Raw genomic sequence first — 27,527 nt, 5'->3', positions numbered from 1 at the left:
CACTCAGGTGCTGGCTTAATGGCATCCGATCAGATGCGTCGGGGTCGCCCTCGCAGGCCAACTGGAATGCTTGTTGGAGAGCCTGTGCCCTGCCCCCTCTCCAGGGTGTGTCCGGAGGGGCTGAGGGACGGTCCGCACCGAGGCGCCGTTATTTGTTGTTCCTAACGCATTTTATAGTCGTGGGATATTGCAGCCTCACATAGTTGTCCTTTAAAGTCGAGCTCCAGGGTGAACTCCAGGTCACGCTACCAAAGATAAAACAGCAAACCAAAATAAATGAACGGCTTGAATATTTAATACCTAATAAAACTTTCACTTACAGCAACAGATGCACATTACATATTTAAATCCAGTGGTGGAAAGGCAGCTAAATACATTTACAGAATTATTTATAGATAAATATGAGGTACTTATTCTCTGCTACCTTATACTGTGTGCTCCACATATTTTCAGAAGCAATTACTGAACTCCACTGCATTTATTTGAAAGCTGTCGTTACTAGTTACACCTTAGATTTTGATTTCACATATGATAAACTTAGGAATCTTGATGCTTTTTAATTCACGAGCATTTAAAATGGTAAAAGGAATAACCCAATGTAACTCACTGCACTCTGGTTACATAATGTAGAATAGTTTTATACTCATGTTGTTGCATTATGGGTACTTTTGCCTCTGATGGAATAAAATGAACAGTACTTTTTGCTAAAACCACTTTCACTGACACTTATTCTCTTAAAGGCAGAGAGTTGGATCAATAATCTTATCTCTGTCTGTAAAATCTAAGGCTAGAATCAATTAGCTTAGTGCAAACAGAGAGCAAACGGTTAGCCTACCGTAGTCTTACTCTTTCCAAAGGTAATTTCCATTTTTACACTGAGGTTTTGCTGCTTTTTAATTACTTACAGTATATCTGAATGCTTTCTCCACCACTGTTTAAATATAAACCATGGAGCATTTAGTGTTGCTCTTTGATGCCTCTTACCACATTCTTCTCATTGGGCCTGACAGCAACACTGCCAAAGATCTCCTCTCCTTTCTTGACAGTTAAGTAGTCCTCTAAGTAAAACACTGTCTGCTTCCAGTGTGTGCTGGGAGCATCTGGAGCTGAGGACAGGATGGAGATAGTGGGAGGGAGAGGAAAACAGGCAAAATAGAGGAATATATGTGCAGGAAGAAGAGAGACAGAAAATGGAGAAAAAAAGATGAGATATTAGAGAGGGGAGGAGGTGAAAGGTGTTTACAGGATGGGGGTAAAGCCGGGAGGAGAGGAAATGAGGGGAAGAGGTAGGAGAGCGGCATTAAGATGGAAAGATTTCCACAACAGTTCCGGTCGGCAGTGAAGTGCTGTGGGCATGTTCAGGTGGAATAAATTTACCAACAAGCACGGCTGAAATTTACTCAGCCAGTGGGAGAGATACAGAGGCTTACAGGACAGAACTCCTTCAGTGATGCTCAGCCTCAGGCCCAACAGACTCAGCCAAACATAGAACCTCCTCTACACAGTATTATGTAAGCACTGGATGTATGAATGTATTAACATAAGCTTACATAACAGCTTCGCTACCCTCTCTATTATAAGCGTCCTCGACGCCATGTTACCAGAAGTGCTTGGTGATTCCGTCACTGTAACACAAGCTTGGCTCATGTAACACCAGCAGAGTGTAGCCAAGAGCTAAGATGCTGAAGTGCAGGAGCTTCTCTTTAATAGACACTGATTTACTGCTCAAAATACTTGTACTCAGGAAGGAAATTTGGAAGCTTGCTGGACACCAGTGTGGGCCAGATTGTGAAAACTAATTTTACCAGTTGCTCCCTTCATGTTTATTTATGTTTACCGTTGCATAAATGCCTGCATTTTCTTTTATCAAAGCATGGCATTAAACAAAGTAATAAAGATTTTTATTGTTATTTTTTCCTCACTTTTTTCTTAGTGGTAGCCATTGTTTTATTTGATCAGGTTTTGATATTTCTGCCTCCAATTCAATTCAAATTCAAATCCAATTCATCTAATTTTGAAAGGTAGGTCCATGTTTCTAGTGATATATGCAGCGGTACATGTTTGATGTTCTATAAAAAGCAGTGTCCTGTGTTTCAACAGTGGATTTAGATTGAAACCGTCGGACTGTGTTGGAGCCTCTGTTCCTGCTTTTCCTCCTCTTTTCACTTTGGACCTTTTCCCAGGGGGGGGCACAGCGAGTATTTATATAACCTGACCCTGTGAATTTTGTATTCCTCGACAGCTGCAAGGAGGCTGCGCTGCTGTGACAAAGCGTTGAAAGACAAACCTGGGAGGAGGTGTGACAATTCTCCATTGTCCAGTACAATGAGAAGTTAGACCTCCACTGTGTGAGGGAGGTGGCAGAGCAATCAGGGACAACAATGTGAGCAATTCTGTGGCTTGATTTGGATGAACTGAACCTTTTAAGGGCGGAGACAGTGGGTACATTATGAAGCCATGACTCTGGTCTAGTCTCACCGGTGGAAAAGCCCGTCTTCTTGTGACACTTGGTGAACTCGATGTTGAAATAGGTGACCAGGGCGTGGACATAATCATTACGTTGAATCTGAAGACAGAAGGCTGAGGTGAAGGACAGGTCCTCGGGCTTCACAGTGTAGATGTCCACTTCCTGGATGAGAGAAAAAACACTATTTTATTTTATTCCAACAAACTCCAAAAAATCTCTACTCTTCTCAATTCATGAATTTACCCAGTTGGAATAGTGGTATTATGATATAAAACCACACACACACAAGTTGCCCCTCCCCCCTTGCAATTTCTCACACAAATGCAGTACGTATATGTCAATCCTCTTGATTATTCATCATGATTATTCCACAAGTGTGACTGTGTGTGTGTGTGTGTGTGTGTGCGTGCGTGTGTGTGAAAGCCCACAGGTTGAATCACGGCTGGCAAATGAAGCCTCCTCACAGTACACATGCTGTGTGGGTGTCCTCCCTCAAGCCTACAAGGGAGGGAGTACTTGTGTGCGTGCGAGTGTGTATGTGTGTGCGTGTGTGAGGGAGTGAACACAGCATCTGTGTGTCTGCTCGTGTCTACATCATGAATATGGCCACACAATCAAGTATCACAGTTTGTCACCTGCTAAACATCACACTGGGTACAAAACAGGGAGCGGGGCAGATGTGTGTCTTTTGCTTTGCGTGGAGGTGCTGTTGTATTTAAGATGCTGATGAGGGAGGGGGAGTAGGAGAGGTGGGGGATGAGGGGGTACACGGCAACCTGTTCATCTTGCCTTGCCTATCGCGGTGCGGATCCATTGGCCATGTGGCGTCAGCATGACAGATTGTGATTTAACACCTCTGTCCTTTCCAATGATACCAGGACAGGATCATATGCAGCAAATTGTGGGAGGAGAGGGGAAAAAAAAGAAAAGAAGTCCCCAGGAGTGACTTTGTAATTTCAGTGTGATAGGAATGAGTGGCATTTTGATTGAAGACAGCGTGAAGCTGCTGGCAGTGAGGGGAAAGGGCAAATAAGCCCTGAATACATGTATGTGAAAGAAATGGAGGAAGTGAAAATTAATTTTCAGACAGTATCAGTAACTACTGAGTTACCCGCTCGCCTACCTGACAAATAAGTCATCTCTTCTGAGCACAAAAGGAAAACCCATCTTTTGTCACCTAAGCTTATCCCAGTGATGGAGAGCCCATTTCATTCTCGCCGGTGACTCAATGCCTGCTCTCATGTGACATTTCACCACGGCGCAGAGGGAGGGACGGGGTGAGACCCGCTCGCTCCGACCGGCGAGATGTGACATTGTTCGAATCGGAGAATGTGACAGAAAATGAAGAGTAAGAATTGAATGAGTGGGAAGGAAAATGTGAGAATTGAGACAACTAAATGACGTGAGAAAAGGATAAGAATAAAGAGGAAATTAAGATATCAGATCCTCGAAATAGGACAGGGCGATATAAAGCAGAGAGACGGAAACAGGGTAAGAGGAAAAGCAATGAAAGGGAGAGGGAGAGGTAGAGGCACAAACAAAAAAGCTATCACCTCCCCTGAATGCTCTTATCCTCTGTTCATTTGTGAGATAAAAGGAAAGCCACTGTCGTATCGTCAAGCATGGAAGCAGAGCCAGAGACTATTACAGCTCTCTGGAGACCTCTATTATGTACTGGAAAATAGTCTCAGCAGACGGGGAGTGCTCGGAGGCTTCGGGGATTGATGGCTGTCTCAGAATTTTTTGGGGATTCGCTGGAAGAACACAACAGATGAGAAACTTTGCTTGTTTGGACGTGCGCCTCAAATATGTAGATTTTGCACGGTATAAAAGCCAGATGGCATGAAAGACAAACGCTTGAGGTACTTTCCCAACAAACCCCCCCTCCTGCCGCCCACACACACACACACACACACACACCCTCCATAATGCATGTACACACAGACTAACCTTTAGGAGGCAGGCGTTAGTCACCACCTGCTTGGGATCTACCACATCCACCAGAGGCTCTTTGATGGCCACGTTGCGAATGCAGCTCATATCGAAGCCGTACACGTTTTCCCACCCTGTGCGTACACACAATCATAGACATCTGAGGTACGGCAAACCCATGAGAATACGCATGCAAACAGTTTGTGTGTCATGGGTTCTCTACTTTTTGATTTTTTCTTTTTTTTTTTGTTTATTTGCAAAGCTCCGTTCCTGCCAAGCTGTCAGCACAAAAAAGGTAGCAGAGGAAAATAAAACAGAACGCTTAACCCCTGCCAAGAAGAACAGTCCCGCGCTCATGCTGTCTTTCTGTCTATCCAGGCCCCCGTGTGGAAAAAGACAAGCCCTGCTGAAAATAGACTCCGGCCTCCACCACCACCACCACCTCCACTATGTCTGGCAGGCTTTTTTTTTTCTTCTTCTTCTTCTTCTTCTTTTTTTTTTAATCATAATTTGGGTTGAAAAAACACCAAGCAGGCCTTCCCTCCCCCATTCCCTCTGTCCCTTCCCTCCACCTTGCTTTGTCAGGGGGCCAACCGCCAAGTCTGTATGACGAGAAGGTGGAATATGCCACCAACGCTGAGAGATACTAAAAATAAGAGTGCGAGGGTTTGGGTAGTCTGAATACTTCTACGACTCCTGCGAAAGTATACACCCTTGTGTGAGCGTCTTGATTTAATGGGGCAGGGGAAAGCCACCTGTGCAGTGAGAGGAAAACTCAGTACAAGTTATTGACCCAGTTTCTGTGTCCTTTAATTTTGGTGCTTTGATCTGGATCGGGAGGCTAAGCTCCAGCGCTCCTGCTGTGATGGTTATTTGAACATATGAAGTTTAGAGCAAAGAATGTACTGTGGAATAAAGTCGCCTCACCGGTTTCAACATGTGTGCAGCTTTATAAAGGGCTTTATCCACAGTTTAATTAATCGTAAGTTGGCGGGGAGCGAAAGAGCTTCCAGAACATTGGACTTAGATTTATTAGGTTGACAAACAAATGCTAATATTGGACCCTGCTGGCTGTAAATCCACCATATCAATTTTATAAGGTGATATCTTCCAATTAAAACATCCACTAACCTTAATAAATCTATTAGTTACAGCTTGTGTAACCCTTTGTGAAGTGTGGCTCATTGGAAAGTGAAGCCATTCCTCTCTGTGTGTTGCTTTCACTACATCTGCACAACGATCATTAATTATGCACAGAGCGGGACGGAGACAGAGGATGGCAATGACTTAGCAGAAACGTGAAAGGCAAACAGCAACAAATCTACCATAAAACTACTCACAATGAATCTTGAAGTCCTTGTACTGCCTGTCTTCAATGGCGACCACATAGAGAGCAGCTCTGTCAGGGAACATCAGGCCTCCAGGTTTCTGAACAGGAGAAAAGCCTCAGATGTCAACGCGGCACTATACAATGGCCATCCATCATCTTTACTGTTCGCACACCTGGAGTGTAATAGAAGATCACATGTGCTGAGTTTAAAGCCTGCAGGTGGCTACTGAGCACCAGAAACCTGATCATTCATGTATGACCTCAGCATCTGGCCAGCAGACACATTCATGCAGGCAGTACAGTAAATCCTCTACTTAATCACTGTCTGGTGTGTTTATGTGTCAAAAGCCTTATTTGTCCAGCCAGCTGCACACACACATATACACATTCACACACACTGCGCTCAGGGCCCTCCAGCAGGAATACCATACCAGCCATTTGTCCCTGGCAAAAATCACGGTGTTGAGCATGGACTCGTAGAAGAGGCAGTAACCCATCCACTCCGAGATGATAATGTCAACCTTCTCCACGGGAAGCTCCACCTCCTCCACCTTGCCCTTGAAGATGGTAATGACTGCGATGCGGAGAGCCACAAAAAACAGCAGGCGACAAATTACTTCACGGCTTCTTCAACACATTAATGAAAATCGGACAATTATTCTCAGATAACAGTGTTTTTGTGCCTTGGGATTCCTGGAAATTCATATCGCTTAATTACTGCTCTTGTCTTGAGCGTTTTTATTTATGTGTGCAATATATTTGTCTTGTTTCCTATTTGCATCTTTGACCCCACGATATGGAGATACAGGGTGGGCTGTCAAAGTAAAACAGATGTAATACGGCAGAGTTCAGCGTTATCATGTCTGGTCATTAATACACAATAATACACTGGAGGAAACAGTAGTTTTCTATGTCTAATTGTGCAGAATCACTGGAACTACTGCATACATTAGAAAACCTAGACAAGTACCAGGAAGCATACAAAAAAAAGAACCAGCTTTACCATGATGAATGTGCAATATGCTCTACTGGTTTCTTTTTTTCCTCTCTTAGAAATGTATGCATTTTATATCAAGCAAATGTATCTCTGCAGAAGTTTTTCACACAATCACGTTGACACAATTTTTGTGATGTAGCTCATTTTCAATTTTCAACACCTTAAAGATCGCTGCATCTGATTTTCTTCGATATTTAGAGGAAAATTACTGTCATCGCTGTATAAATAATGACCTGTGCACGACAGAGTTGGGATTTGAGTGTTAATTCCTGTATGTCTCGCTGAGATAATCAGCTCGATGCTTGAATTCAAAACTCAAAAGCTCAAACAAAAACCTGCCTAATGGTGGATTTGCAGGTTATGAAACCAACCATCTGTTGCCAGTCTTCCATCTGTGAATTTCAGGGTGGCATTTTACAATGGTGATCAGCCCCACTGAGGCGATTCTGACTGATGGCAGAGATTATGCTTATTTGACATCAAGCTGCCAGTTAACCATCAGAACTGTGACTAATGTTGTCGGGTGTGACCGTAATGATGGAAAATATGCTGATTTTTCACGCTACCTCTAATCCAGACGCCGTCGCACTGCTCTGCATTCAGACACATGGATATTAGATATATTGTAATGACGACAAAAACCTCTTCGACTTACCATTGTGTAGGTGGTTGGACTTGATAATCTTCTCTGAATATTCGGATATACTTGAACATTCTATCTGTAGGTGAAAAAAGAAAAGAAAAGAAAGATTTTCTGGTCAACATAGATGACCAGCTGCTATCTACCATATTGCCTCCCCATATATGGTACAGTCGGTTCACCTTTAGGGTACTGGAGGACAAAATTTAATCAAACCCTGATAATCCATCTAAACATTTATGTCCCTGGTCACCCATCGCAGAACGTGCACAGTATGGAAACTAATAAATAATTTTGCTCCCCTATCTATAAATGTAATACAGTATATGAATCATCCATAACTGTGGGAGACACTGCTGGTAATGTATAACCTGTGACTTGCAGCCCTGCTCTAAGGGGAGCCAGATGTCTTTTATTGCGTCTGTGTCTAAGATTGTCTGAGAGAGATTACCTATTTCTGAACTAGACTAGCAACTGCCTCTTAAGAGGAATTTATGAAAAAGGCAGGATATGTGTGTGTGTGTGTGTCTGATGTTGAGAAGGAAAGGACACCAGTGAGAAATAAGGTGACAGCAGAGCCAGATATTATAATTGGAGACTGAATGGGGGTGTGCGGCTCTCTTTTCACTCTGGTAAAGATTCAAAGTAAAGTAGAGACTGACAGACGATTCCAGTGAAATATTTGTTTGTGTGTCCAAAGCGTGCATCTATCCATCTCACCCCGTACACGTGTTTGGCACCAGCATTGGCCGCAAACATAGAGAGGATCCCTGTTCCACTACCGACATCCAGGACAATTTTATCCTTGAACACGTGCTTGTTGTGGTACATCGCGTTCCGGTAGGTCAGCGTCCGCACCTCGTCTTTTAACATCTCCTGTTGAGGAGCGGAGGCAAAATTCAGATTTCATTGTTGTAAAACATCATGATTTTTTCAGTCTTTAATCACATGCAAACTCCTACAGATTGTATACTGAACTGGTATTGACGAGCAAAAGAAAACAGTCAAAGGAATATAGAATGCATGTTAAATAATGAACATACAAAATGTGCATATGCAAAAATTGGGCAGTTGCTTGGTTCCCTCAGTGTCTAAACACAAATTTGTCATGTATAATGAGCTAGAAAATTCAGTATTTAGGCCAAAAGCCTATGTGACAGTGACAGAGCTGCTTGAAATAGACAGGAGTGCAACGCAAAGCCTTTGAAGCCTTTGGGGACCGCCTGATATCCATCTCCCTGAGCCCATTCACACATCCCACTTTCACTTCTTTCTTGCTTTGCACTCCTCTAATCAGGGCACTCTCTTTGTCTGCAAGCAGACAAAAACCTGACCCACATGCTAAATATGGACTCCATTTAAAAAGGTCTATATGTCCCCAAACTTTTCCTCCTCCACCACCACCACCCCTCTGTAGATCAAGGTCATTAGTTGGGTTATAGCTCTTCAAATTTATTTTGCAGCTGACTATAGATGGCTGGAAAAGATTTGTTTCATTTATGGAGCTGCGTGAATACTGTTGCAGTACATCTGACGCCCATAGTGCTGGTTGGTGATGAATAAGCCTGTTCTCCTTTCAGCTGGGACACACCCTCCACCAGTGCAGATAATCCACAAGCTTCATGTTTACCCTTAACTTAATGTTTAGTTGTTCATGGGCAGACAACTGCATCTATGGTTTATGTTTGTGGTTGTTTTTAATTTTGAGTTTGGGTTTCATATGCAAAGAAAAAGAGAGTTTCTATAAACAGCTTTAAACTTAAAACTTCTGGGGAATGTTTGCGTTATAATGTGTTTTTTCCTTTGAAGGCATTTCATTTCACGCTTTGTTTAAACTCATGTTTGGACACGAGATTTGAAAACACAGGAGATCTGACAGCTCTTCATTGTTTGTATTTTCTGCTTGTCCCGGATGGTTGTTCTGTTGTCTTGTGCACTTGCTTGGGTTTTTACTTGGCTTGTGTACTCTTTACTTCACAAACTGATTTTCAGATCCAGTGAACTGAGGATTCAGAATCAAATGACTGTGTGCATTAGCTTCTAAGTTATGGGTATAAATATCAACCATGCCAGATAGAAGATTTGGATCACTACCAAAACAAAAAACCTGTCTGTTCATGGAAATCTGTCCATGTTAAACCAGCTTAAGTGTTTCACATATCCTGCTGCCAGACCAACCTTGGCAAAGTTTAGGAACATCAGGTTAAACAGAACAGGAAGCATCTGGTGTCATTTTTTTTTTTACTCTAATCATACCAAGCTGCCACTCGTCAGCTTGGTCTGCCTACCTCATGTATGCCAAAGTGAGCATAAGAGTCAAAGTAGTAGTCCCGTGATGTCATTTCCTCCGGGCTGATGAACTTGGCAATCTTGCCTCGACCAGGACAGGTGGACAAGGCTGCTACATGAGGCGTATGGGGGACGCAGGGCACATGGTGGGTAGTAGGCACTGGTTTAGGCAGTGGGGAGGGCTGGGCAGACTGAGAGAGGGGGGACGTGACAGGCTGCTGCCGCTGTTACGGAGGAAGAAGAAAGTAGAGGGAAGAAGGGTAGTTAAAATATAGAAATTTCAGACTACAATGAAGCCAAATCGACAAAAAAAAATGAAATGAATTAAAGAACTGCAAGTGCTATTCAAGTGAGTGAACCTGGTTTACATTAATATGGATTTTGCAGAGGCATAATTAAATGCAAGTGAGAGGAGAACCATGTAATAAGCATAAGCAGTCAATAATCTATAAATGCATACAGCCTTTGTAAAGACACAGATGGGAGCCTCGCTATAGTGGTGATACTCCAGGAAGAACCGGCAAAAGGTGCAGGTCCGTTTCAGCACCAGGGACAGCGGACATGGTTACATTTCATACGCCCGTGCATCCGAAACATGCACATCATTCAACGTTATTGCACATCTTCTGCATGCATTATCACTGTTATTGCAGTTAACACGAGTCTCTCTGCTTAGATCCCCCGGAACATCTGCAGGACAGTGGATCCGATGCATCTTTCGCTTTGTGTGCAGACCGCCATCAATACAAATTCTGAACGTGACTGGCGTCGTAATAACGCTGAAATGGAAATTATAATTCAATACAAGTTAAATGTGTTGTCAGCGTAAAAACAAGCAGACTGACACGGTCCCGGTCCCGCTATTAACGGGCTGCAGGACACCACAAGGTCCCTACCTCCGAGCTGTCCGCCTCCGCCATCTTCCGCCGTAGCAGCAAACAACGCGACGAATGCCTCAGTCCCATGAGAGCCGACGAGATTTAGGCTACAACTCTTGTAAGTGTACGGAGGGTCTGAATTCTTAACAGAAACGTGTCAAAAATAACACTAAGCCACCGGATACACGGCTTGAATGAATATAAGACGGAAAGTCATGATAAGAAACGCGAATAGAGGTGTCACAGTTTCAACTGAATTAAAACAATTCTCTCAGAAAAGTTGTGAAATGGATTTGCGCGAGGCGAAACGTCCAATAATCCATAGTGTAAATGTGGTACAGGTTGTTTTAGTGGGAGGACTCATGGATGGCAGAGCAGTCTATTGGCTGGAGAGTCCGTGCTGCGACTGAAAAGGTTGCAGGTTTGATCCCAGCAGGAGTCAGTGTATCCATTAACAGCCGCGCGCCCCATTTAGATGTCCTCGCGCAAGACATTGAACCCCTACCTGCTCGCACATTTTCAAATCTCTGGGGTTTGAGAAAAAAGTAAAAGTGTCACCCACGACGAGCGAGAGAGAAGGGGAAAAAAAGAAAAGAAGGAAGAAGAGGCACACGGTTGCGGGCAGGAAACAAAACTCCTCAGGAGAAAATGTTTCTTCTGGTCTGCGGCACCGCTCTGAAACACACGGAAAGTCCTTGGCGTTAGTCCGATGGGGTTTCCCGGAGAGAAAGTTAAAGGGGGTAGCTACGAAGTGTGAGCGTGCACTGCCGTTACGCACGAGCCCCCCTGGAGTGACATGAAATGAAATGAATTCTGACCAAAAAAAAGAAAGAAAATACATGAAAAATAGTCACAAAAATAATATAATATTCTGCTTCCAAAAACACAGACTCTTCTCACTCCAGACAAAAGCAGAAACCCATGCAGGCTCTCCGGCAACAGTGAGCCTCTCTCCACCCTTACATAACACAGGTGTTTGTGGTGTGTGGGAACAACAAAGCTACACGTACATTTTATCCATCTTGTGATATACTTTCTCGAATGTCTATCTATGGCATTTATAGGTTCTAGTAGCCAATTGCTGATAGTTTTCAGGGATGCATTACTGTTTGAATAGGCACAGATTGGTAATTAGTGGTTTAGTTTGTCTAATAATTATTAGTAATTTATGTGAGTACATGAGGTACAAAAACACAACCATTATCCATCCCTTTTTTAATGCTGGGGGGGAATCTATGATTCATTGACTCCAGGGCAACGCTGGATACTGAGTAGTACAGTTCTGATTTAAGTACCTAGATTATATTGAAATACTTTGTATTGTAGCAATATTGCAAAATTCGCTTCACTGCATAATATGTCTTTTCAACTCAATGCTCCTAAAATACAGTACCATGGGGTAATGAAAGCTCCTCTTCCACCAGCTACAGATGATTTGAATATTAATCAAACAACAACAACCCTGATACAATTTACTACATATAAACAACGTCGGACTATTTGTGAGTGTGTGGTCCTTACCACTGCACTTAGAAAAAGTAAATTGAACTACATCTGGATTTCAAACCTAATAAGAGTGCTTCAAATGTTTATCTAAAATGTTCATAATTGCACAAAACATAAATCGTTTGTAAACTGGTTGAATCTCTGTCATGAAAAAAAATACCCCTTGCCCTCTTCCTTCATCCCACTCAGTGAAGTCACAACTGTTGCTTTTCATTGGCTGCTTAAGGCAACATGCTCTCCCTGACTCTGAATCTCTGACTCTCTGCTCATTTGACATCAACCCCATGGAGAAAGTTATATCACTAAAAGGTGTGTCTCAAATATTAAGAGGGAATGAATTTTAGATGCATATTATTTCAGTTTAAATTCACAATACATTTGTCTCCATTGCAAATCAAAAATGATCTCCTACATCAGGATGTCTGGTTTCCATTCCACAGTTTACTCGTCATGTCTGCACCTGCATCTCTTTCATTACTGAGTCCATTGCTCATTTCATACAATATTAAATCATTTGGTTTGATCAAATATTATATTAAGATATTTGTCACTAAAGAAAAATCTGGGCTTGTGTCCCATTAATGAAAGACAAAACACAATGAAAAACACCAGGGTTTTAGTCAGTCATGGATGAGCTCCATCAGCGGTGCTTAAGAACATCAGCCCACGCATCACACTCAAGGATGTGTGCATCCACTCATGCACACACACACACACAGACAGAAATCAGTGTGGGGGCAGAAGCACATAGGCAGGAGTCAGGAGTAAAAGAAGTGGGCAGACGACTACTGACTGACAACGCTGATACCATGACAAAGACATGAAAAACAATTCTGTTTAATTCCTCTGTAAACGTAAATGGTTAAAAACTGCAAGGAGCCAGGATTCATGTGGATAGATTTCAAGCACTGGCCTCATACTGTGGTGAATGGTGTAAAATCACTAAAATATAACTAAGGTGTTGCAGTCTTGTAATTGTAAATGTGTGAGGTGATAATGTGATATTTTTTCTATGGTAGTACTGGACTGGCCTTTACAGCATTGAGTCAAATTAAAAAAATGTCCTCCAACTCATACCACTTCATTTTTGTGAATTATATTCAAGAGGCATTCAAATGCTACAAGGTTAATATTGTGATGAGCTTCTAGAAAGGAGTTGCAAAGCAAAATGAGTATGAAAGGTATGTTTATTCAGCTTCACTTGTCAAATGCACAACTGCTTAACTCAGAGCACAATATTTCAACAACTGAAATGCATATATAAACAACAAATACAAAGAAACTGCAACTTAAAGCTGCATTATGACATTAAGAACCTCATCCACAATTAGAATTTAACAGAATAACAACCAATTAACATCTGGAGACTGGACAGAATGCCCCAGATGATGTAATGCCATACTTCTTTTGAATATTCATGCATATATTTGACAGTAGATTACACATGTTTGACAGGCTGATGTCATGTCAAATTTGAGCTGATGTTACTATTTGAAGTAAAGATGTTGAGTGTAGTTGAGACCAAATAGTTTCCATATGATCCCTGACAGAAGCCGAACAAGATCAAAGCTTAGTCTGAGGTACAGGTGTTATGATGAGAGGGGCAGTGTTTTTTCCACCTTCATCAGACTCAGGGCAGAAGTATGGATACAGTTTCTCTGTGAAACTGCAGCCAGTGCGAGTACATACATGTGATTTGGAATCTACATCATAGAAAGAAACCACCCCTTCATCATAGTCCACAAAGATGCCCACCTTCTGAAGCTCACCTCTCAGTGTGACTACATTTTTTCTAGTTGAATAATATTTACCCTCGTCCAACCTAAAGGTCCAAAATCCTGCTACAGCTGACAGATCTGTGCCATTCTTTCTATCTACAGACTCCCTGACCACTCCAACAGTCCAACCAGTCTTTCCCTTGACTTGTACCTCAAAGTAAAACTTCCCTGTTGTGAATCCTTCCTTTGCCAAAACCTCTGAATATTTTACAAATCTCTTTGGATTGTCAGGAAGTTTCAGTTTGGTGCCTTCATCTGCGACTTGTTTTCCATCTTCACTTATGACAAGTGAACAATGTGCTGTGTCTGGATCCAGTGTTAATGTAGCGGATGTGCACTCACTCCACCCATAAAAAGACGTGCTAACCAACCCGCCAAGGGGTTGTTAACCTCTTGGCGAAGAGGTTAGCATCGTCGCCTCCGGTGCGGGAGGTCGTGGGATCGAACCCCACCTAGGGCAGGCCGTGAGAAACACAACGCAGAGGGCCAGATCGACATCGGCTACAGTGGTGCCGTGACCCGGATGCCCTGGGTGGAGTGAGTTCAGCGGGGGTGAGTGTAGCGGATGTGCACTCACTCCACCCATAAAAAGACGTGCTAACCAACCCGCCAAGGGGTTGTCAACCTCTTGGCGAAGAGGTTAGCATCGTCGCCTCCGGTGCGGGAGGTCGTGGGATCGAACCCCACCTAGGGCAGACCGTGAGAAACACAACGCAGAGGGCCAGATCGACATCGGCTACATTAAGTCCACTGCATGTTCTCTCATTCTCTTCATTTTGATCTCAGGGATCTTTTCCAGTAGTTCATCAGCTTTCTGTTTCAGCTGAGCCATGTCTCCTCTCACTGCCTCAAAAGGCAGGTCACACTGGACAACAATGTTGGTGAGGTCCGTGCTTAGAGGTGAGCTCAGGGTTGGGAAGCTCTGGAGAAAATGATGGTGATCCTCAGATTGTGACAGCTGCTCCAGCTGGTTTATCTTGCTTTCAAGTTCAGTCATTTCCATCCTCAGTTCTCTGACAGAAGCTTCAGCCTTTTCCTTTGCTGCTCTGTGCCTCTCCTCAATCACCTCAACAAGCTCAGCCTGGCTTCTCTGAATGGAGCTGATCAAGTCAGTGAGCACCTGCACACTGGCTTCCTTCTCCTTCTCAGCTTCTTTCTGGAAAACATCAAGTGAGTTTTCAATCTCACCTATCTTCTCAGACCGCAACTGGATCTGCTTTTGAATAGTTGCTACTGCTTCATCTTTTTTCGACATCACCGTTTCATATTCTTCCTCAAGTGGGACAACATTGTGACCCTTGTGATCAGTTTTGAAACACAAGACACATACACAGGCCTGGTCATCCCTACAGAACAGTTCTGTTGGCTTGTTGTGTGTCTTGCACAGCTTGTCATCAAGATGCTTCATGGGGTTTAACAATGTGTGGCCCTTGAGTCCAGCAACTCTGTGATGTGGCTCGAGGTGAGCTTCACAGAAAGAGGTGAGGCACATCAGGCAAGATTTCACCGCCTTCTCCTTTGTCTCTGAGCAGATGTCACAAAAAACATCTGCAGCAAGTTGTGGGTCTGGAGTTGCGGCTTTGACTTGAGCTAACTTAAACTCACCTGCCAACTCCGACACCATAGTGTTGATGTGGAGTTCAGGTCTTGTGGAAAAAGTCCTTTGGCACAATGGACACTGGCAGGAGTCACTGGTGTCCCAGTACTTGTAGATACATGCTCTGCAGAAGTTGTGTCCACACGGCGTCGAGACAGGCTCAGTAAACACATCCAGACAGACTGAACACAGGAACCGCTCCTCTGAAAACACACCGCTGGCAGCCGCCGCCATTACTGTACAAGAACCACGTAAAAAAAAAACAACAACAACAATTAATGACTCATACTCATAGGCCAAACACAATGAACTGCAAAGTTTGTATTACGCATGACGAGAAACTATGAAATGGAAAGACTAAGGTTTTAACTTACCTGATAAGTTGCACGTTTTAAAAGTTCCTGCATAAAGCAAACAGACAAGTCATGGGCTGATTCCGTGGATGTAGGATCCAGGGCGAATTCACACATTAAGTTTCGTTTCAGCACGTTGACGTCGCTAAAGCCCCGCCCCCCACTACTTCCTGATAGAAATGTTAACTCTTTCAACGCTCTTGTGGCAATATTACTTGGATACTAAACAAATAATTTAAAAAAAATTAAATAAACAGTGGTTTATAACAAATATTTTTCAAATAATTAAAACTAGGCTAATCTGAGTTCAATTTTATTTCCTTATACTTTTGAAATGTTACATTTTTAGTCAAATAAAAATTAAAACTTTAAACATTAGTGAGGTTGTGATGATTTCTTGGTTGTTTTTCACAAGGACAATATATTCACAAGTTAAATTTAATTATTTCCCAAAGTTCTTTAAAAAAAAAGAATCACTTAATTGATGAACATTTTTGGGATCTCCTGAGTGTTGGTATAAAATAAAGATACACCCTTCTGTGTTTACCCCACATTCTATTTTAGGTCACAAGTGACACATCATAATCAGTCCTTTACTTTACTTCACTGTAATATATCCAAAAGGACCATAACCCAGCAAGACTACAAATCAAGTCTGAGATGTTAAGATCTGTATGGGTAATGGGTATACAGTTAGTGTCTTGTGCAAAAAATCATGCAGTTCATGGCTCAGAAATGTCAAAAACACAACTTGCCATAAACAGAATTCAATAGAAGGTTTTGCACCCAACATGGATTGTGTTGCTGCTGTGTTGTCAATTCTGTTTAACCATTGTAAACATAAATGGTTCAAAACTGCAAGGAGACAGGATTCACGTGGATAGATTTCTAGCAGTGGCCTCATATGAAGATATAGTTTAATGTACACACTGGAGCTTTCCCAGCAGTGGTAGCCTCATACTGTAGTGAATGGTGTAACTAAAATCTCTAAAATATAACTAAGGTGTTGCAGTCTTGGAATTGTACATACATGTGTGAGGTGATAATGTGATATTTTTTCGGTGGTAGTACTGGGCTGGCCTTTACAGCATTGAGTCAAAAAAAAAAAAAAATGTCCTCCAACTCATACCAATTCATGTTTGTGCATTATATTCAAGAGGCATTCAAATGCTACAAGGTTAATATTGTGATGAGCTTCTAGAAAGGAATTACAAAGCAAAATCAGTTTAAAAGGTATGTTTATTCAGCTTCACTTGTCAAATGCACAACTGTTCAGCTTGCATAACTCAGAGTACAATATTTCAACAACTGAAATGCATATAAAAACAACAAATACAAAGAAACTACAACTTAAAGCTGCATTATGACATTAAGAACCTCATCCACAATTAGAATTTAACAGAGTAACAACCAATTAACATCTGGAGACTGGACAGAATGCCCCAGATGATGTAATGCCATACTTCTTTTGAATATTCATGCATATATTTGACAGTAGATTACACATGTTTGACAGGCTGATGTCATGTCAAATTTGAGCTGATGTTACTATTTGAAGCAAAGATGTTGAGTGTAGTTGAGACCAAATAGTTTCCATATGATCCCTGACAGAAGCCGAACAAGATCACAGCTTAGTCTGAGGTACAGGTGTTATGATGAGAGGGGCAGTGTTTTTTCCACCTTCATCAGACTCAGGGCAGAAGTACGGATAAAGTTTCTCTGTGAAACTGCAGCCAGTGCGAGTACATACATGTGATTTGGAATCTGCATCATAGAAAGAAACCACTCCTTCATCATAGTCCACAAAGATGCCTACCTTATGAAGCTCCATTACATTTTTTCCAGGTGGAGAATATTTGCCCTCGTCCAACCTAAAGGTCCAAAATCCTTTTTCAGCTGACATATCTGTGCCATTCTTTCTATCTACAGACTCCCTGACCACTCCAACAGTCCAACCAGTCTTTCCCTTGACTTGGACCTCAAAGTAAAACTTCCCTGTTGTGAATCCTTCCTTTGCCAAAACCTCTGGAAATTTTACAAATCTCTTTGGATTGTCAGGAAGTTCCAGTTTGGTGCCTTCATCTGCGACTTGTTTTCCATCTTCACTTATGACAAGTGAACAATGCGCTGTGTCTGGATCCAGTGTTAAGTCCACTGCATGTTCTCTCATTCTTCTCATTTTGATCTCAGGGAGCTTTTCCAGTAATTCATCAGCTGTCTGTTTCAGCTGAGCCACGCCTCCTCTCACTGCCTCAAAAGGCAGGTCACACTGGACAACAATGTTGGTGCAGTCCGTGCTTAGAGGTGAGCTCAGGGTTGGGAAGCTCTGGAGAAAATGATGGTGATCCTCAGATTGTGACAGCTGCTCCAGCTGGTTTCTCTTGCTTTCAAGTTCAGTCATTTCCATCCTCAGTTCTCTGACAGAAGCTTCAGCCTTTTCCTTTGTTGCCCTGTGCCTCTCCTCAATCACCTCAACAAGCTCAGCCTGGCTTCTCTGAATGGAGCTGATCAAGTCAGTGAGCACCTGCACACTGGCTTCCTTCTCCTTCTCAGCTTCTTTCTGGCAGACATCAAGTGAGTTTTCAATCTCACCTATCTTCTTAGAACGCAACTGGATCTGCTTTTGAATAGTTTCTATTGCTTCATCTTTTTTCGCCATCACAGTTTCATATTCTTCCTCAAGTGGGACAACATTGTGACCCTTGTGACCAGTTCTGAAACACAAGACACATACACAGGCCTGGTCATCCCTACAGAACAGTTCTGTTGGCTTGTTGTGTGTCTTGCACAGCTTGTCATCAAGATGCTTCATGGGGTTTAACAATGTGTGGCCCTTGAGTCCAGCAACTCTGTGATGTGGCTCGAGGTGAGCTTCACAGAAAGAGGTGAGGCACATCAGGCAAGATTTCACCGCCTTCTCCTTTGTCTCTGAGCAGATGTCACAAAAAACATCTGCAGCAAGTTGTGGGTCTGGAGTTGAGGCTTTGACTTGAGCTAACTTCTTAATCTCACCTGCCAATAACTCTGACACCAAAGTGTTGATGTGGAGTTCAGGTCTTGTGGAAAAAGTCCTTTGGCACAATGGACACTGGCAGGAGTCACTGGTGTCCCAGTACTTGTAGATACATGCTCTGCAGAAGTTGTGTCCACACGGCGTCGAGACAGGCTCAGTAAACACATCCAGACAGACTGAACACAGGAACCGCTCCTCTGACAACAGACCGCTGGCAGCCGCCATTTCTCTACAAGAACCATGTAAAAAATAACAACAATTAATGACTCATAGGCCAAACACAATTAACTGCAAAGTTTGTATTACGCATGACGAGAAACTATGAAATGGAGAGACTAAGGTTTTAACTTACCTGATAAGTTGCACGTTTTAAAAGTTCCTGCATAAAGAAAACAGACAAGTCATAGGCTGATTCCGTGGATGTATTGGATCCAGGGCGAATTCCCACTTTAAGTTTCGTTTCAGCACGTTGACGTCGCTAAAGCCCCGCCCCCCACTACTTCCTGATAGAAATGTTAACTCTTTCAACGCTCTTGTGGCAACTTGGATACTAAACAAATCATTTTTAAAAAATTAAATAAACAGTGGTTTATAACAAATATTTTTCAAATAATTAAAACTAGGCTAATCTGAGTTCAATTTTATTTCCTTATACTTTTGAAATGTTACATTTTTAGTCAAATAAAAATTAAAACTTTAAACATTAGTGAGGTTGTGATGGTTTCTTGGTTGTTTTTCACAAGGACAATATATTCACAAGTAAATTTTATTATTTCCCAAAGTTCTTTAAAAAAAAAAAAAAGAATCACTTAATTGATGAACATTTTTGGGATCTCCTGAGTGTTGGTATAAAATAAAGATACACCCTTCTGTGTTTACCCCACATTCTATTTTAGGTCACAAGTGACACATCATAATCAGTCCTTTACTTTACTTCACTGTAATATATCCAAAAGGACCATAACCCAGCAAGACTACAAATCAAATCTGAGATGTTAAGGTATGGGTAATGGGTATACAGTTAGTGTCTTGTGCAAACAATCATGCAGTTCTTGGCTCAGAAATGTCAAAAACACAATTTGCCATAAACAGAATTCAATAAAAGGTTTTGCACCCAACATCCACCTGGATTGTGTTGCTGCTGTGTTGTCAATTCTGTTTAATTCCATTGTAAACGTAAATGGTTAAAAACTGCAAGGAGACAGGATTCATGTGGATAGATTTCTAGCAGTGGCCTCATATAAAGATATAGTTTAATTTACACACTGGAGCTTTCCCAGCAGTGGTAGCCTCATACTGTGGTGAATGGTGTAACTAAAATCACTAAAATATAACTAAGGTGTTGCAGTCTTGTAATTGTAAATGTGTGAGGTGATAATGTGATATTTTTTCTATGGTAGTACTGGACTGGCCTTTACAGCATTGAGTCAAATTAAAAAATTGTCCTCCAACTCATACCAATTCATGTTTGTGCATTAAATTCAAGAGGCATTCAAATGCTACAAGGTTAATATTGTGATAAGCTTCTAGAAAGGAATTACAAAGCAAAATCGATATGAAAGGTATGTTTATTCAGCTTCACTTGTCACATGCACAACTGTTCAGCTTGCATGACTCAGAGCACAATATTTCAACAACTGAAATGCATATAAAAACAACAAATACAAAGAAACTACAACTTAAAGCAGAAGTGAGTGATATATTTGTGTTAATATAAGTCTTAAATAGTTATATCTTCCGACAGCAATCACTTACATAGAGTGTTTGGACTGAAACACGGGTCTCTCAGTCCCTCTGCTCTGCTCTGAGCCGAAGAGAAAACATTTATCGTATCCTACAGTTTTTATCCAATGAGGAGAGAGAACGGCATGCAGGGCTGTGTGTGCAGCCAAGGAACGCCGTGAATGTGGCGACGTAGGGACGAGTGACTGTTATGGTGCGTTCAAGGAAACTCGTATTTTTCCGACCGTGAAGTGGTACCAGTTCAATCTGGTACGAGTTCACCGGTCGGAAGTTACGAGTGGCCGTTATAGTGCACTTTCACCGGTAAAACAGGTCGGAAAAACACGAGTGGGTTGCCTGAAACGCTACAAAGTCGTAAGTTGTGACTTGAAGCTGTAATTTACGATTTCAAAAGCCTGCCTGGAACGCAGCATTAGCGAAAACGACCGGACCACTCACTTCTGCTTTAAAGCTGCATTATGACATTAAGAACCTCATCCACAATGCTAATGGGAATCTTTAATAAACATAAACATAAACACAATTAGAATTTAACAAAATAATAACTGGACAGAATGCCCCAGATGATGTAATGCCATACTTCTTTTGAATATTCATGCATAGGCTGTTTGACAGTAGTTTACACATGTTTGACAGACTGATGCCATGTCAAATTTGAGCTGATGTTACTATTTGAAGCAAAGATGTTGAGTGTAGTTGAAACCAAATAGTTTCCATATGATCCCTGACAGAAGCCGAACAAGATCACAGCTTAGTCTGAGGTACAGGTGTTATGATGAGAGGGGCAGTGTTTTCTCCAACTCTACCAGACCCAGGGCAGAAGTATGGATACAGTTTCTCTGTGAAACTGCAGCCAGTGCGAGTACATACATGTGATTTGGAATCTGCATCATAGAAAGAAACAACACCTTTATCATAGTCTACAAAGATGCCCACCTTCTGAAGCTCACCTGTGATTACATTTTCTCCAGGTGGTAAATATTTACCCTCGTCCAATCTAAAGGTCCAAAATCCTGCTTTAGCTGACAGTTCTGTGTAATTCTTTCTATCTACAGACTCCCTGACCACTCCAACAGTCCAACTAGTCTTTCCCTTGACTTGTACTTCAAAGTAAAACTTCCCTGTTGTGAATCCTTCCTTTGCCAAAACCTCTAAACATTCTACAAATCTCTTTGGATTGTCAGGAAGTTCCAGTATGGTGCCTTCATCTGCGACTTGTTTTCCATCTTCACTTATGAAAAGTGAACAATGCGCTGTGTCAGGATCCAGTGTTAAGTCCACTGCATGTTCTCTCATTCTTCTCATTTTGATCTCAGGGAGCTTTTCCAGTAGTTGATCAGCTGTCTGTTTTAGCTGAGCCACGCCTCCTCTCACTGCCTCAAAAGGCAGGTCACACTGGACAACAATGTTGGTGAGGTCCGTGCTTAGAGGTGAGCTCAGGGTTGGGAAGCTCTGGAGAAAATGATGGTGATCCTCAGATTGTGACAGCTGCTCCAGCTGGTTTCTCTTGCTTCCCAGCTCAGTCATTTCCATCCTCAGTTCTCTGACAGAAGCTTCAGCCTTTTCCTTTGTTGCCCTGTGCCTCTCCTCAATCACCTCAACAAGCTCAGCCTGGCTTCTCTGAATAGAGCTGATCAAGTCAGTGAGCACCTGCACACTGGCTTCCTTCTCCTTCTCAGCTTCTTTCTGGAAGACATCAAGTGAGTTTTCAATCTCAGCTATCTTCTCAGACCGCAACTGGATCTGCTTTTGAATAGTTGCTACTGCTTCATCTTTTTTCACCATCACCGTTTCATATTCTTCCTCAAGTGGGACAACATTGTGACCCTTGTGACCAGTTTTTAAACACAAGACACATACACAGGCCTGGTCATCCCTACAGAACAGTTCTGTTGGCTTGTTGTGTGTCTTGCACAGCTTGTCATCAAGATGCTTCATGGGGTTTAACAATGTGTGGCCCTTGAGTCCAGCAACTCTGTGATGTGGCTCGAGGTGAGCTTCACAGAAAGAGGTGAGGCACATCAGGCAAGATTTCACCGCCTTCTCCTTTGTCTCTGAGCAGATGTCACAAAAAACACCTGCAGCAAGTTGTGGGTCTGGAGTTGAGGCTTTGACTTGAGCTAAACTCTTAAACATACCTGCCAACTCCGACATCATAGTGTTGATGTGGAGTTCAGGTCTTGTGGAAAAAGTCCTTTTGCACAATGGACACTGGCAGGAGTCACTGGTGTCCCAGTACTTGTAGATACATGCTCTGCAGAAGTTGTGTCCACACGGCGTCGAGACAGGCTCAGTAAACACATCCAGACAGACTGAACACAGGAACCGCTCCTCTGAAAACACACCGCTGGCAGCCGCCATTTCTCTACAAGAACCATGTAAAAAATAACAACAATTAGGTAATGACTCATAGGCCAAACACAATGAACTGCAAAGTTTGTATTACGCATGACGAGAAACTATGAAATGGAAAGACTAAGGTTTTAACTTACCTGATAAGTTGCACGTTTTAAAAGTTCCTGCATAAAGGAAACAGACAAGTCATAGGCTGATTCGGTGGATGTATTGGATCCAGGGCGAATTCCCACTTTAAGTTTCGTTTCAGCACGTTGACGTCGCTAAAGCCCCGCCCCCCACTACTTCCTGATAGAAATGTTAACTCTTTCAACGCTCTTGTGGCAATATTACTTGGATACTAAACAAATAATTTAAAAAAAATTAAATAAACAGTGGTTTATAACAAATATTTTTCAAATAATTAAAACTAGGCTAATCTGAGTTCAATTTTATTTCCTTATACTTTTGAAACATTAGTGAGGTTGTGATGATTTCTTGGTTGTTTTTCACAAGGACAATATATTCACAAGTTAAATTTAATTATTTCCCAGAGTTCTTTAAAAAAAAGAATCACTTAATTGATGAACATTTTCGGGATCTCATTGTTGGTATAAAATAAAGATACACCCTTCTGTGTTTACCCCACATTCTATTTTAGGTCACAGGTGACACATCATAATCAGTCCTTTACTTTACTTCACTGTAATATATCCAAAAGGACCATAACCCAGCAAGACTACAAATCAAGTCTGAGATGTTAAGATCTGTATGGGTAATGGGTACAGTTAGTGTCTTGTGCAAACAATCATGCAGTTCTTGGCTCAGAAATGTCAAAAACACAACTTGCCATAAACAGAATTCAATAAAAGGTTTTGCACCCAACATCCACCTGGATTGTGTTGCTGCTGTGTTGTCAATTCTGTTTAACCATTGTAAACATAAATGGTTCAAAACTGCAAGGAGACAGGATTCATGTGGATAGATTTCTAGCAGTGGCCTCATATGAAGATATAGTTTAATGTACACACTGGAGCTTTCCCAGCAGTGGTAGCCTCAAACTGTGGTGAATGGTGTAACTAAAATAACTAAAATATAACTAAGGTGTTGCAGTCTTGGAATTTTACATGTGTGAGGTGATAATGTGATATTTTTTCGGTGGTAGTACTGGGCTGGCCTTTACAGCATTGAGTCAAATAAAAAAAAAAAAGTCCTCCAACTCATACCAATTCATTTTTGTGAATTATATTCAAGAGGCATACAAATGCTACAAGGTTAATATTGTGATGAGCTTCTAGAAAGGAATTACAAAGCAAAATCAGTTTAAAAGGTATGTTTATTCAGCGTCACTTGTCAAATGCACAACTGTTCAGCTTGCATAACTCAGAGCACAATATTTCAACAATTGAAATGCATATAAAAACAACAAATACAAAGAAACTACAACTTAAAGCTGCATTATGACATTAAGAACCTCATCCACAATTAGAATTTAACAGAATAACAACCAATTAACATCTGGAGACTGGACAGAATGCCCCAGATGATGTATTGCCATACTTCTTTTGAATAATCATGCATAGGCTATTTGACAGTAGATTACACATTTTTGACAGGCTGATGTCATGTCAAATTTGAGCTGATGTTACTATTTGAAGCAAAGATGTTGAGTGTAGTTGAGACCAAATAGTTTCCATATTATATGATCCCTGACAGAAGCCGAACAAGATCAAAGCTTAGTCTGAGGTACAGGTGTTATAATGAGAGGGGCAGTGTTTTTTCCACCTTCATTAGACTCAGGGCAGAAGTATGGATACAGTTTCTCTGTGAAAATGCAGCCAGTGACAGTATATACGTGCGATTTGGAATCTGCATCATAGAAATAAACCACTCCTTTATCATAGTCCACAAAGATGCCCACCTTCTGAAGCTCATCTCTCAGTGTGACTACATTTTTTCCAGTTGAATAATATTTACCCTCGTCCAACCTAAAGGTCCAAAATCCTGCTACAGCTGACAGATCTGTGCCATTCTTTCTATCTACAGACTCCCTGACCACTCCAACAGTCCAACCAGTCTTTCCCTTGACTTGTACCTCAAAGTAAAACTTCCCTGTTGTGAATCCTTCCTTTGCCAAAACCTCTGGAAATTTTACAAATCTCTTTGGATTGTCAGGAAGTTCCAGTTTGGTGCCTCCATGTGCGACTTGTTGTCCATCTTTACTTATGACAAGTGAACAATGCGCTGTGTCAGGATCCAGTGTTAAGTCCACTGCATGTTCTCTCATCCTTCTCATTTTGATCTCAGGTAGCTTTTCCAGTAGTTGATCAGCTGCCTGTTTTAGCTGAGCCACGCCTCCTCTCACTGCCTCAAAAGGCAGGTCACACTGGACAACAATGTTGGTGAGGTCCGTGCTTAGAGGTGAGCTCAGGGTTGGGAAGCTCTGGAGAAAATGATGGTGATCCTCAGATTGTGACAGCTGCTCCAGCTGGTTTCTCTTGCTTTCCAGCTCAGTCATTTCCATCCTCAGTTCTCTGACAGAAGCTTCAGCCTTTTCCTTTGTTGCTCTGTGCCTCTCCTCAATCACCTCAACAAGCTCAGCCTGGCTTCTCTGAATGGAGCTGATCAAGTCAGTGAGCACCTGCACACTGGCTTCCTTCTCCTTCTCAGCTTCTTTCTGGCAGACATCAAGTGAGTTTTCAATCTCACCTATCTTCTCAGACCGCAACTGGATCTGCTTTTGAATAGTTTCTATTGCATCATCTTTTTTCGCCATCACCGTTTCATATTCTTCCTCAAGTGGGACAACATTGTGACCCTTGTGATCAGTTTTGAAACACAAGACACATACACAGGCCTGGTCATCCCTACAGAACAGTTCTGTTAGCTTGTTGTGTGTCTTGCACAGCTTGTCATCAAGATGCTTCATGGGGTTTAACAATGTGTGGCCCTTGAGTCCAGCAACTCTGTGGTGTGGCTCGAGGTGAGCTTCACAGAAAGAGGTGAGGCACATCAGGCAAGATTTCACCGCCTTCTCCTTTGTCTCTGAGCAGATGTCACAAAAAACATCTGCAGCAAGTTGTGGGTCTGGAGTTGAGGCTTTGACTTGAGCTAAACTCTTAAACATACCTGCCAACTCCGACACCATAGTGTTGATGTGGAGTTCAGGTCTTGTGGAAAAAGTCCTTTGGCACAATGGACACTGGCAGGAGTCACTGGTGTCCCAGTACTTGTAGATACATGCTCTGCAGAAGTTGTGTCCACACGGCGTCGAGACAGGCTCAGTAAACACATCCAGACAGACTGAACACAGGAACCGCTCCTCTGACAACAGACCGCTGGCAGCCGCCATTTCTCTACAAGAACCATGTAAAAAAAAAAATAACAACAATTAATGACCTTAGGCCAAACACAATGAACCACCGTATTACCACGCATGACGAGAAACATAGAATGGAAAGACGAAGGTTTTAACTTACCTGATAAGTTGCACGTTTCAAAAGTTCCCGCATAAAGCAAACACACAAGTCATAGGCGAATTCCCACGTTCAGTTTCGTTTCAGCACGTTGACGTCGCTAAAAGCCCCGCCCCCTACTACTTCCTTAAATAGGCCTAGATACAAATGTTTAACTCTTTCAACCCCAATAGCCTATTATTTGGATATATTCGATAGGCTACTAAACAAATAACAATAGAAACATCTATAAATAAAACATCGGTTTATAAAATATTTTTTTAAATAATTAAAACTAGGCTCATTATTATAAGGATGTTTAATCTGAGTTTAATTTTATTTCCTGATAGGCTACTTTTGAAATGTTACATTTTTAGCCAAATACATTAAAACTTAAACATTAGTAAGGTGGTGATAATTTCTTGATTTTTTTTCACAAGGACAATATATTCACAAGTTTAATTTAATTATTTCCCAAAGTTCTTTCTTTCTTTCTTTCTTTCTTTCTTTCTTTCTTTCTTTCTTTCTTTCTTTTTTGAACATTTTGGGGGTCTCATGAGTGTTGGTAGTAGTAAAAGGGTTAGGGTTAAATATACCTGTTTATATTTTGCAAAAATAAATAAATAAATAAAATAACCCCAAATTTCTATTTTAGGTCACAGCTAAAGTGACACATATATCACAATCAGTCTTAATCTTTACTTTACTTCACTGTAATACATCCAAAAGGGCTAACCCAGCAAGACTACAAATCAAGTCTGAGATGTTGCGATCTGTACAATGTCTGGTGCAAACAGTCATTCAGTTCTTAGCTCAGAAATGTCAAAAACACAATTTGCCATGAACAGAATTCAATTAAAGGTTTTGCACCCAACATAGACCTGGATTGTGTTGCTGCTGTGTTGTCATCTCGGATTGGTTTGGTTAAACCAGCACTGTGCTGTCTTTAAAGAGGCCATTCTGTCATAAGGCTTCCAGGTGAGTCTGGCCACAAGAGGTCAGGCACAACAAGCAGGAGCTGAGTGGCACTTTGCTCAGTTGCTGTTTTACTGGGAGCTGAACCTGCATGTGGTCTGTACAAAACCACTGACTTTACATTAAAAACAAAACAGTATTTTCTCCCTGAATAATCAGATTCATTATTTAATAACAAAATACTCTGATCATTTATTTCAACATTCTCTATCCACCCATTATATCCTCATATTCTTTCTC

The 27,527-nt window shown here is 41.8% G+C and overlaps 5 protein-coding genes across 7 annotated transcripts; all 5 read right to left on the bottom strand.

Annotated features, from left to right (window-relative positions):
• Positions 1-161: 161 nt before the first annotated feature.
• On the bottom strand, positions 162-10,620 carry LOC311006600 (protein arginine N-methyltransferase 8-B; the record flags this gene model as incomplete). Of its 3 annotated transcripts, none has more annotated exons than XM_083999450.1 (10): positions 162-245; positions 985-1,106; positions 2,479-2,629; positions 4,418-4,533; positions 5,740-5,827; positions 6,161-6,303; positions 7,382-7,445; positions 8,087-8,242; positions 9,655-9,879; positions 10,552-10,620. In XM_083999450.1, 10 exons carry the CDS (start codon positions 10,618-10,620, stop codon positions 162-164), a joined length of 1,218 nt encoding a protein of 405 aa, XP_083855576.1. The 3 variants fall into 3 exon arrangements, with proteins under 3 accessions (XP_083855576.1, XP_083855577.1, XP_083855578.1); XM_083999451.1 differs by having other exon boundaries at positions 9,655-9,876; XM_083999452.1 differs by having other exon boundaries at positions 9,655-9,873.
• Positions 10,621-13,602: 2,982 nt separating this feature from the next.
• On the bottom strand, positions 13,603-15,648 carry LOC311006548 (E3 ubiquitin-protein ligase TRIM39-like; the record flags this gene model as incomplete). The annotated part of the gene is made up of 2 exons (XM_083999394.1): positions 13,603-14,134; positions 14,558-15,648. 2 exons carry the CDS (start codon positions 15,646-15,648, stop codon positions 13,603-13,605), a joined length of 1,623 nt encoding a protein of 540 aa, XP_083855520.1.
• Positions 15,649-17,391: 1,743 nt separating this feature from the next.
• On the bottom strand, positions 17,392-19,207 carry LOC311006547 (E3 ubiquitin-protein ligase TRIM39-like; the record flags this gene model as incomplete). The annotated part of the gene is made up of 2 exons (XM_083999393.1): positions 19,133-19,207; positions 17,392-19,009 (listed from the first exon to the last, which is right to left on the bottom strand). Exon 2 carries the CDS (start codon positions 19,003-19,005, stop codon positions 17,392-17,394), a length of 1,614 nt encoding a protein of 537 aa, XP_083855519.1. The 5' UTR covers positions 19,006-19,009; positions 19,133-19,207.
• Positions 19,208-21,267: 2,060 nt separating this feature from the next.
• On the bottom strand, positions 21,268-23,071 carry LOC311006546 (E3 ubiquitin-protein ligase TRIM39-like; the record flags this gene model as incomplete). The annotated part of the gene is made up of 2 exons (XM_083999392.1): positions 23,016-23,071; positions 21,268-22,888 (listed from the first exon to the last, which is right to left on the bottom strand). The coding sequence occupies exon 2, from the start codon at positions 22,882-22,884 to the stop codon at positions 21,268-21,270; it is 1,617 nt and encodes a 538-aa protein (XP_083855518.1). The 5' UTR covers positions 22,885-22,888; positions 23,016-23,071.
• A 1,515-nt stretch (positions 23,072-24,586) lies between these two features.
• Positions 24,587-26,424, bottom strand: LOC311006545 (E3 ubiquitin-protein ligase TRIM39-like; the record flags this gene model as incomplete). The annotated part of the gene is made up of 2 exons (XM_083999391.1): positions 26,337-26,424; positions 24,587-26,213 (listed from the first exon to the last, which is right to left on the bottom strand). Exon 2 carries the CDS (start codon positions 26,207-26,209, stop codon positions 24,587-24,589), a length of 1,623 nt encoding a protein of 540 aa, XP_083855517.1. The 5' UTR covers positions 26,210-26,213; positions 26,337-26,424.
• Positions 26,425-27,527: the final 1,103 nt, after the last annotated feature.

Source organism: Trachurus trachurus, assembly GCF_905171665.1.
Source record: "Trachurus trachurus genome assembly, chromosome: 23".
Classification (NCBI taxonomy): Eukaryota; Metazoa; Chordata; class Actinopteri; order Carangiformes; family Carangidae; genus Trachurus; species Trachurus trachurus.
The sequence above is the reverse complement of the archived record's forward strand: the minus strand, read 5'-3'. Positions and strand labels throughout refer to the sequence as shown.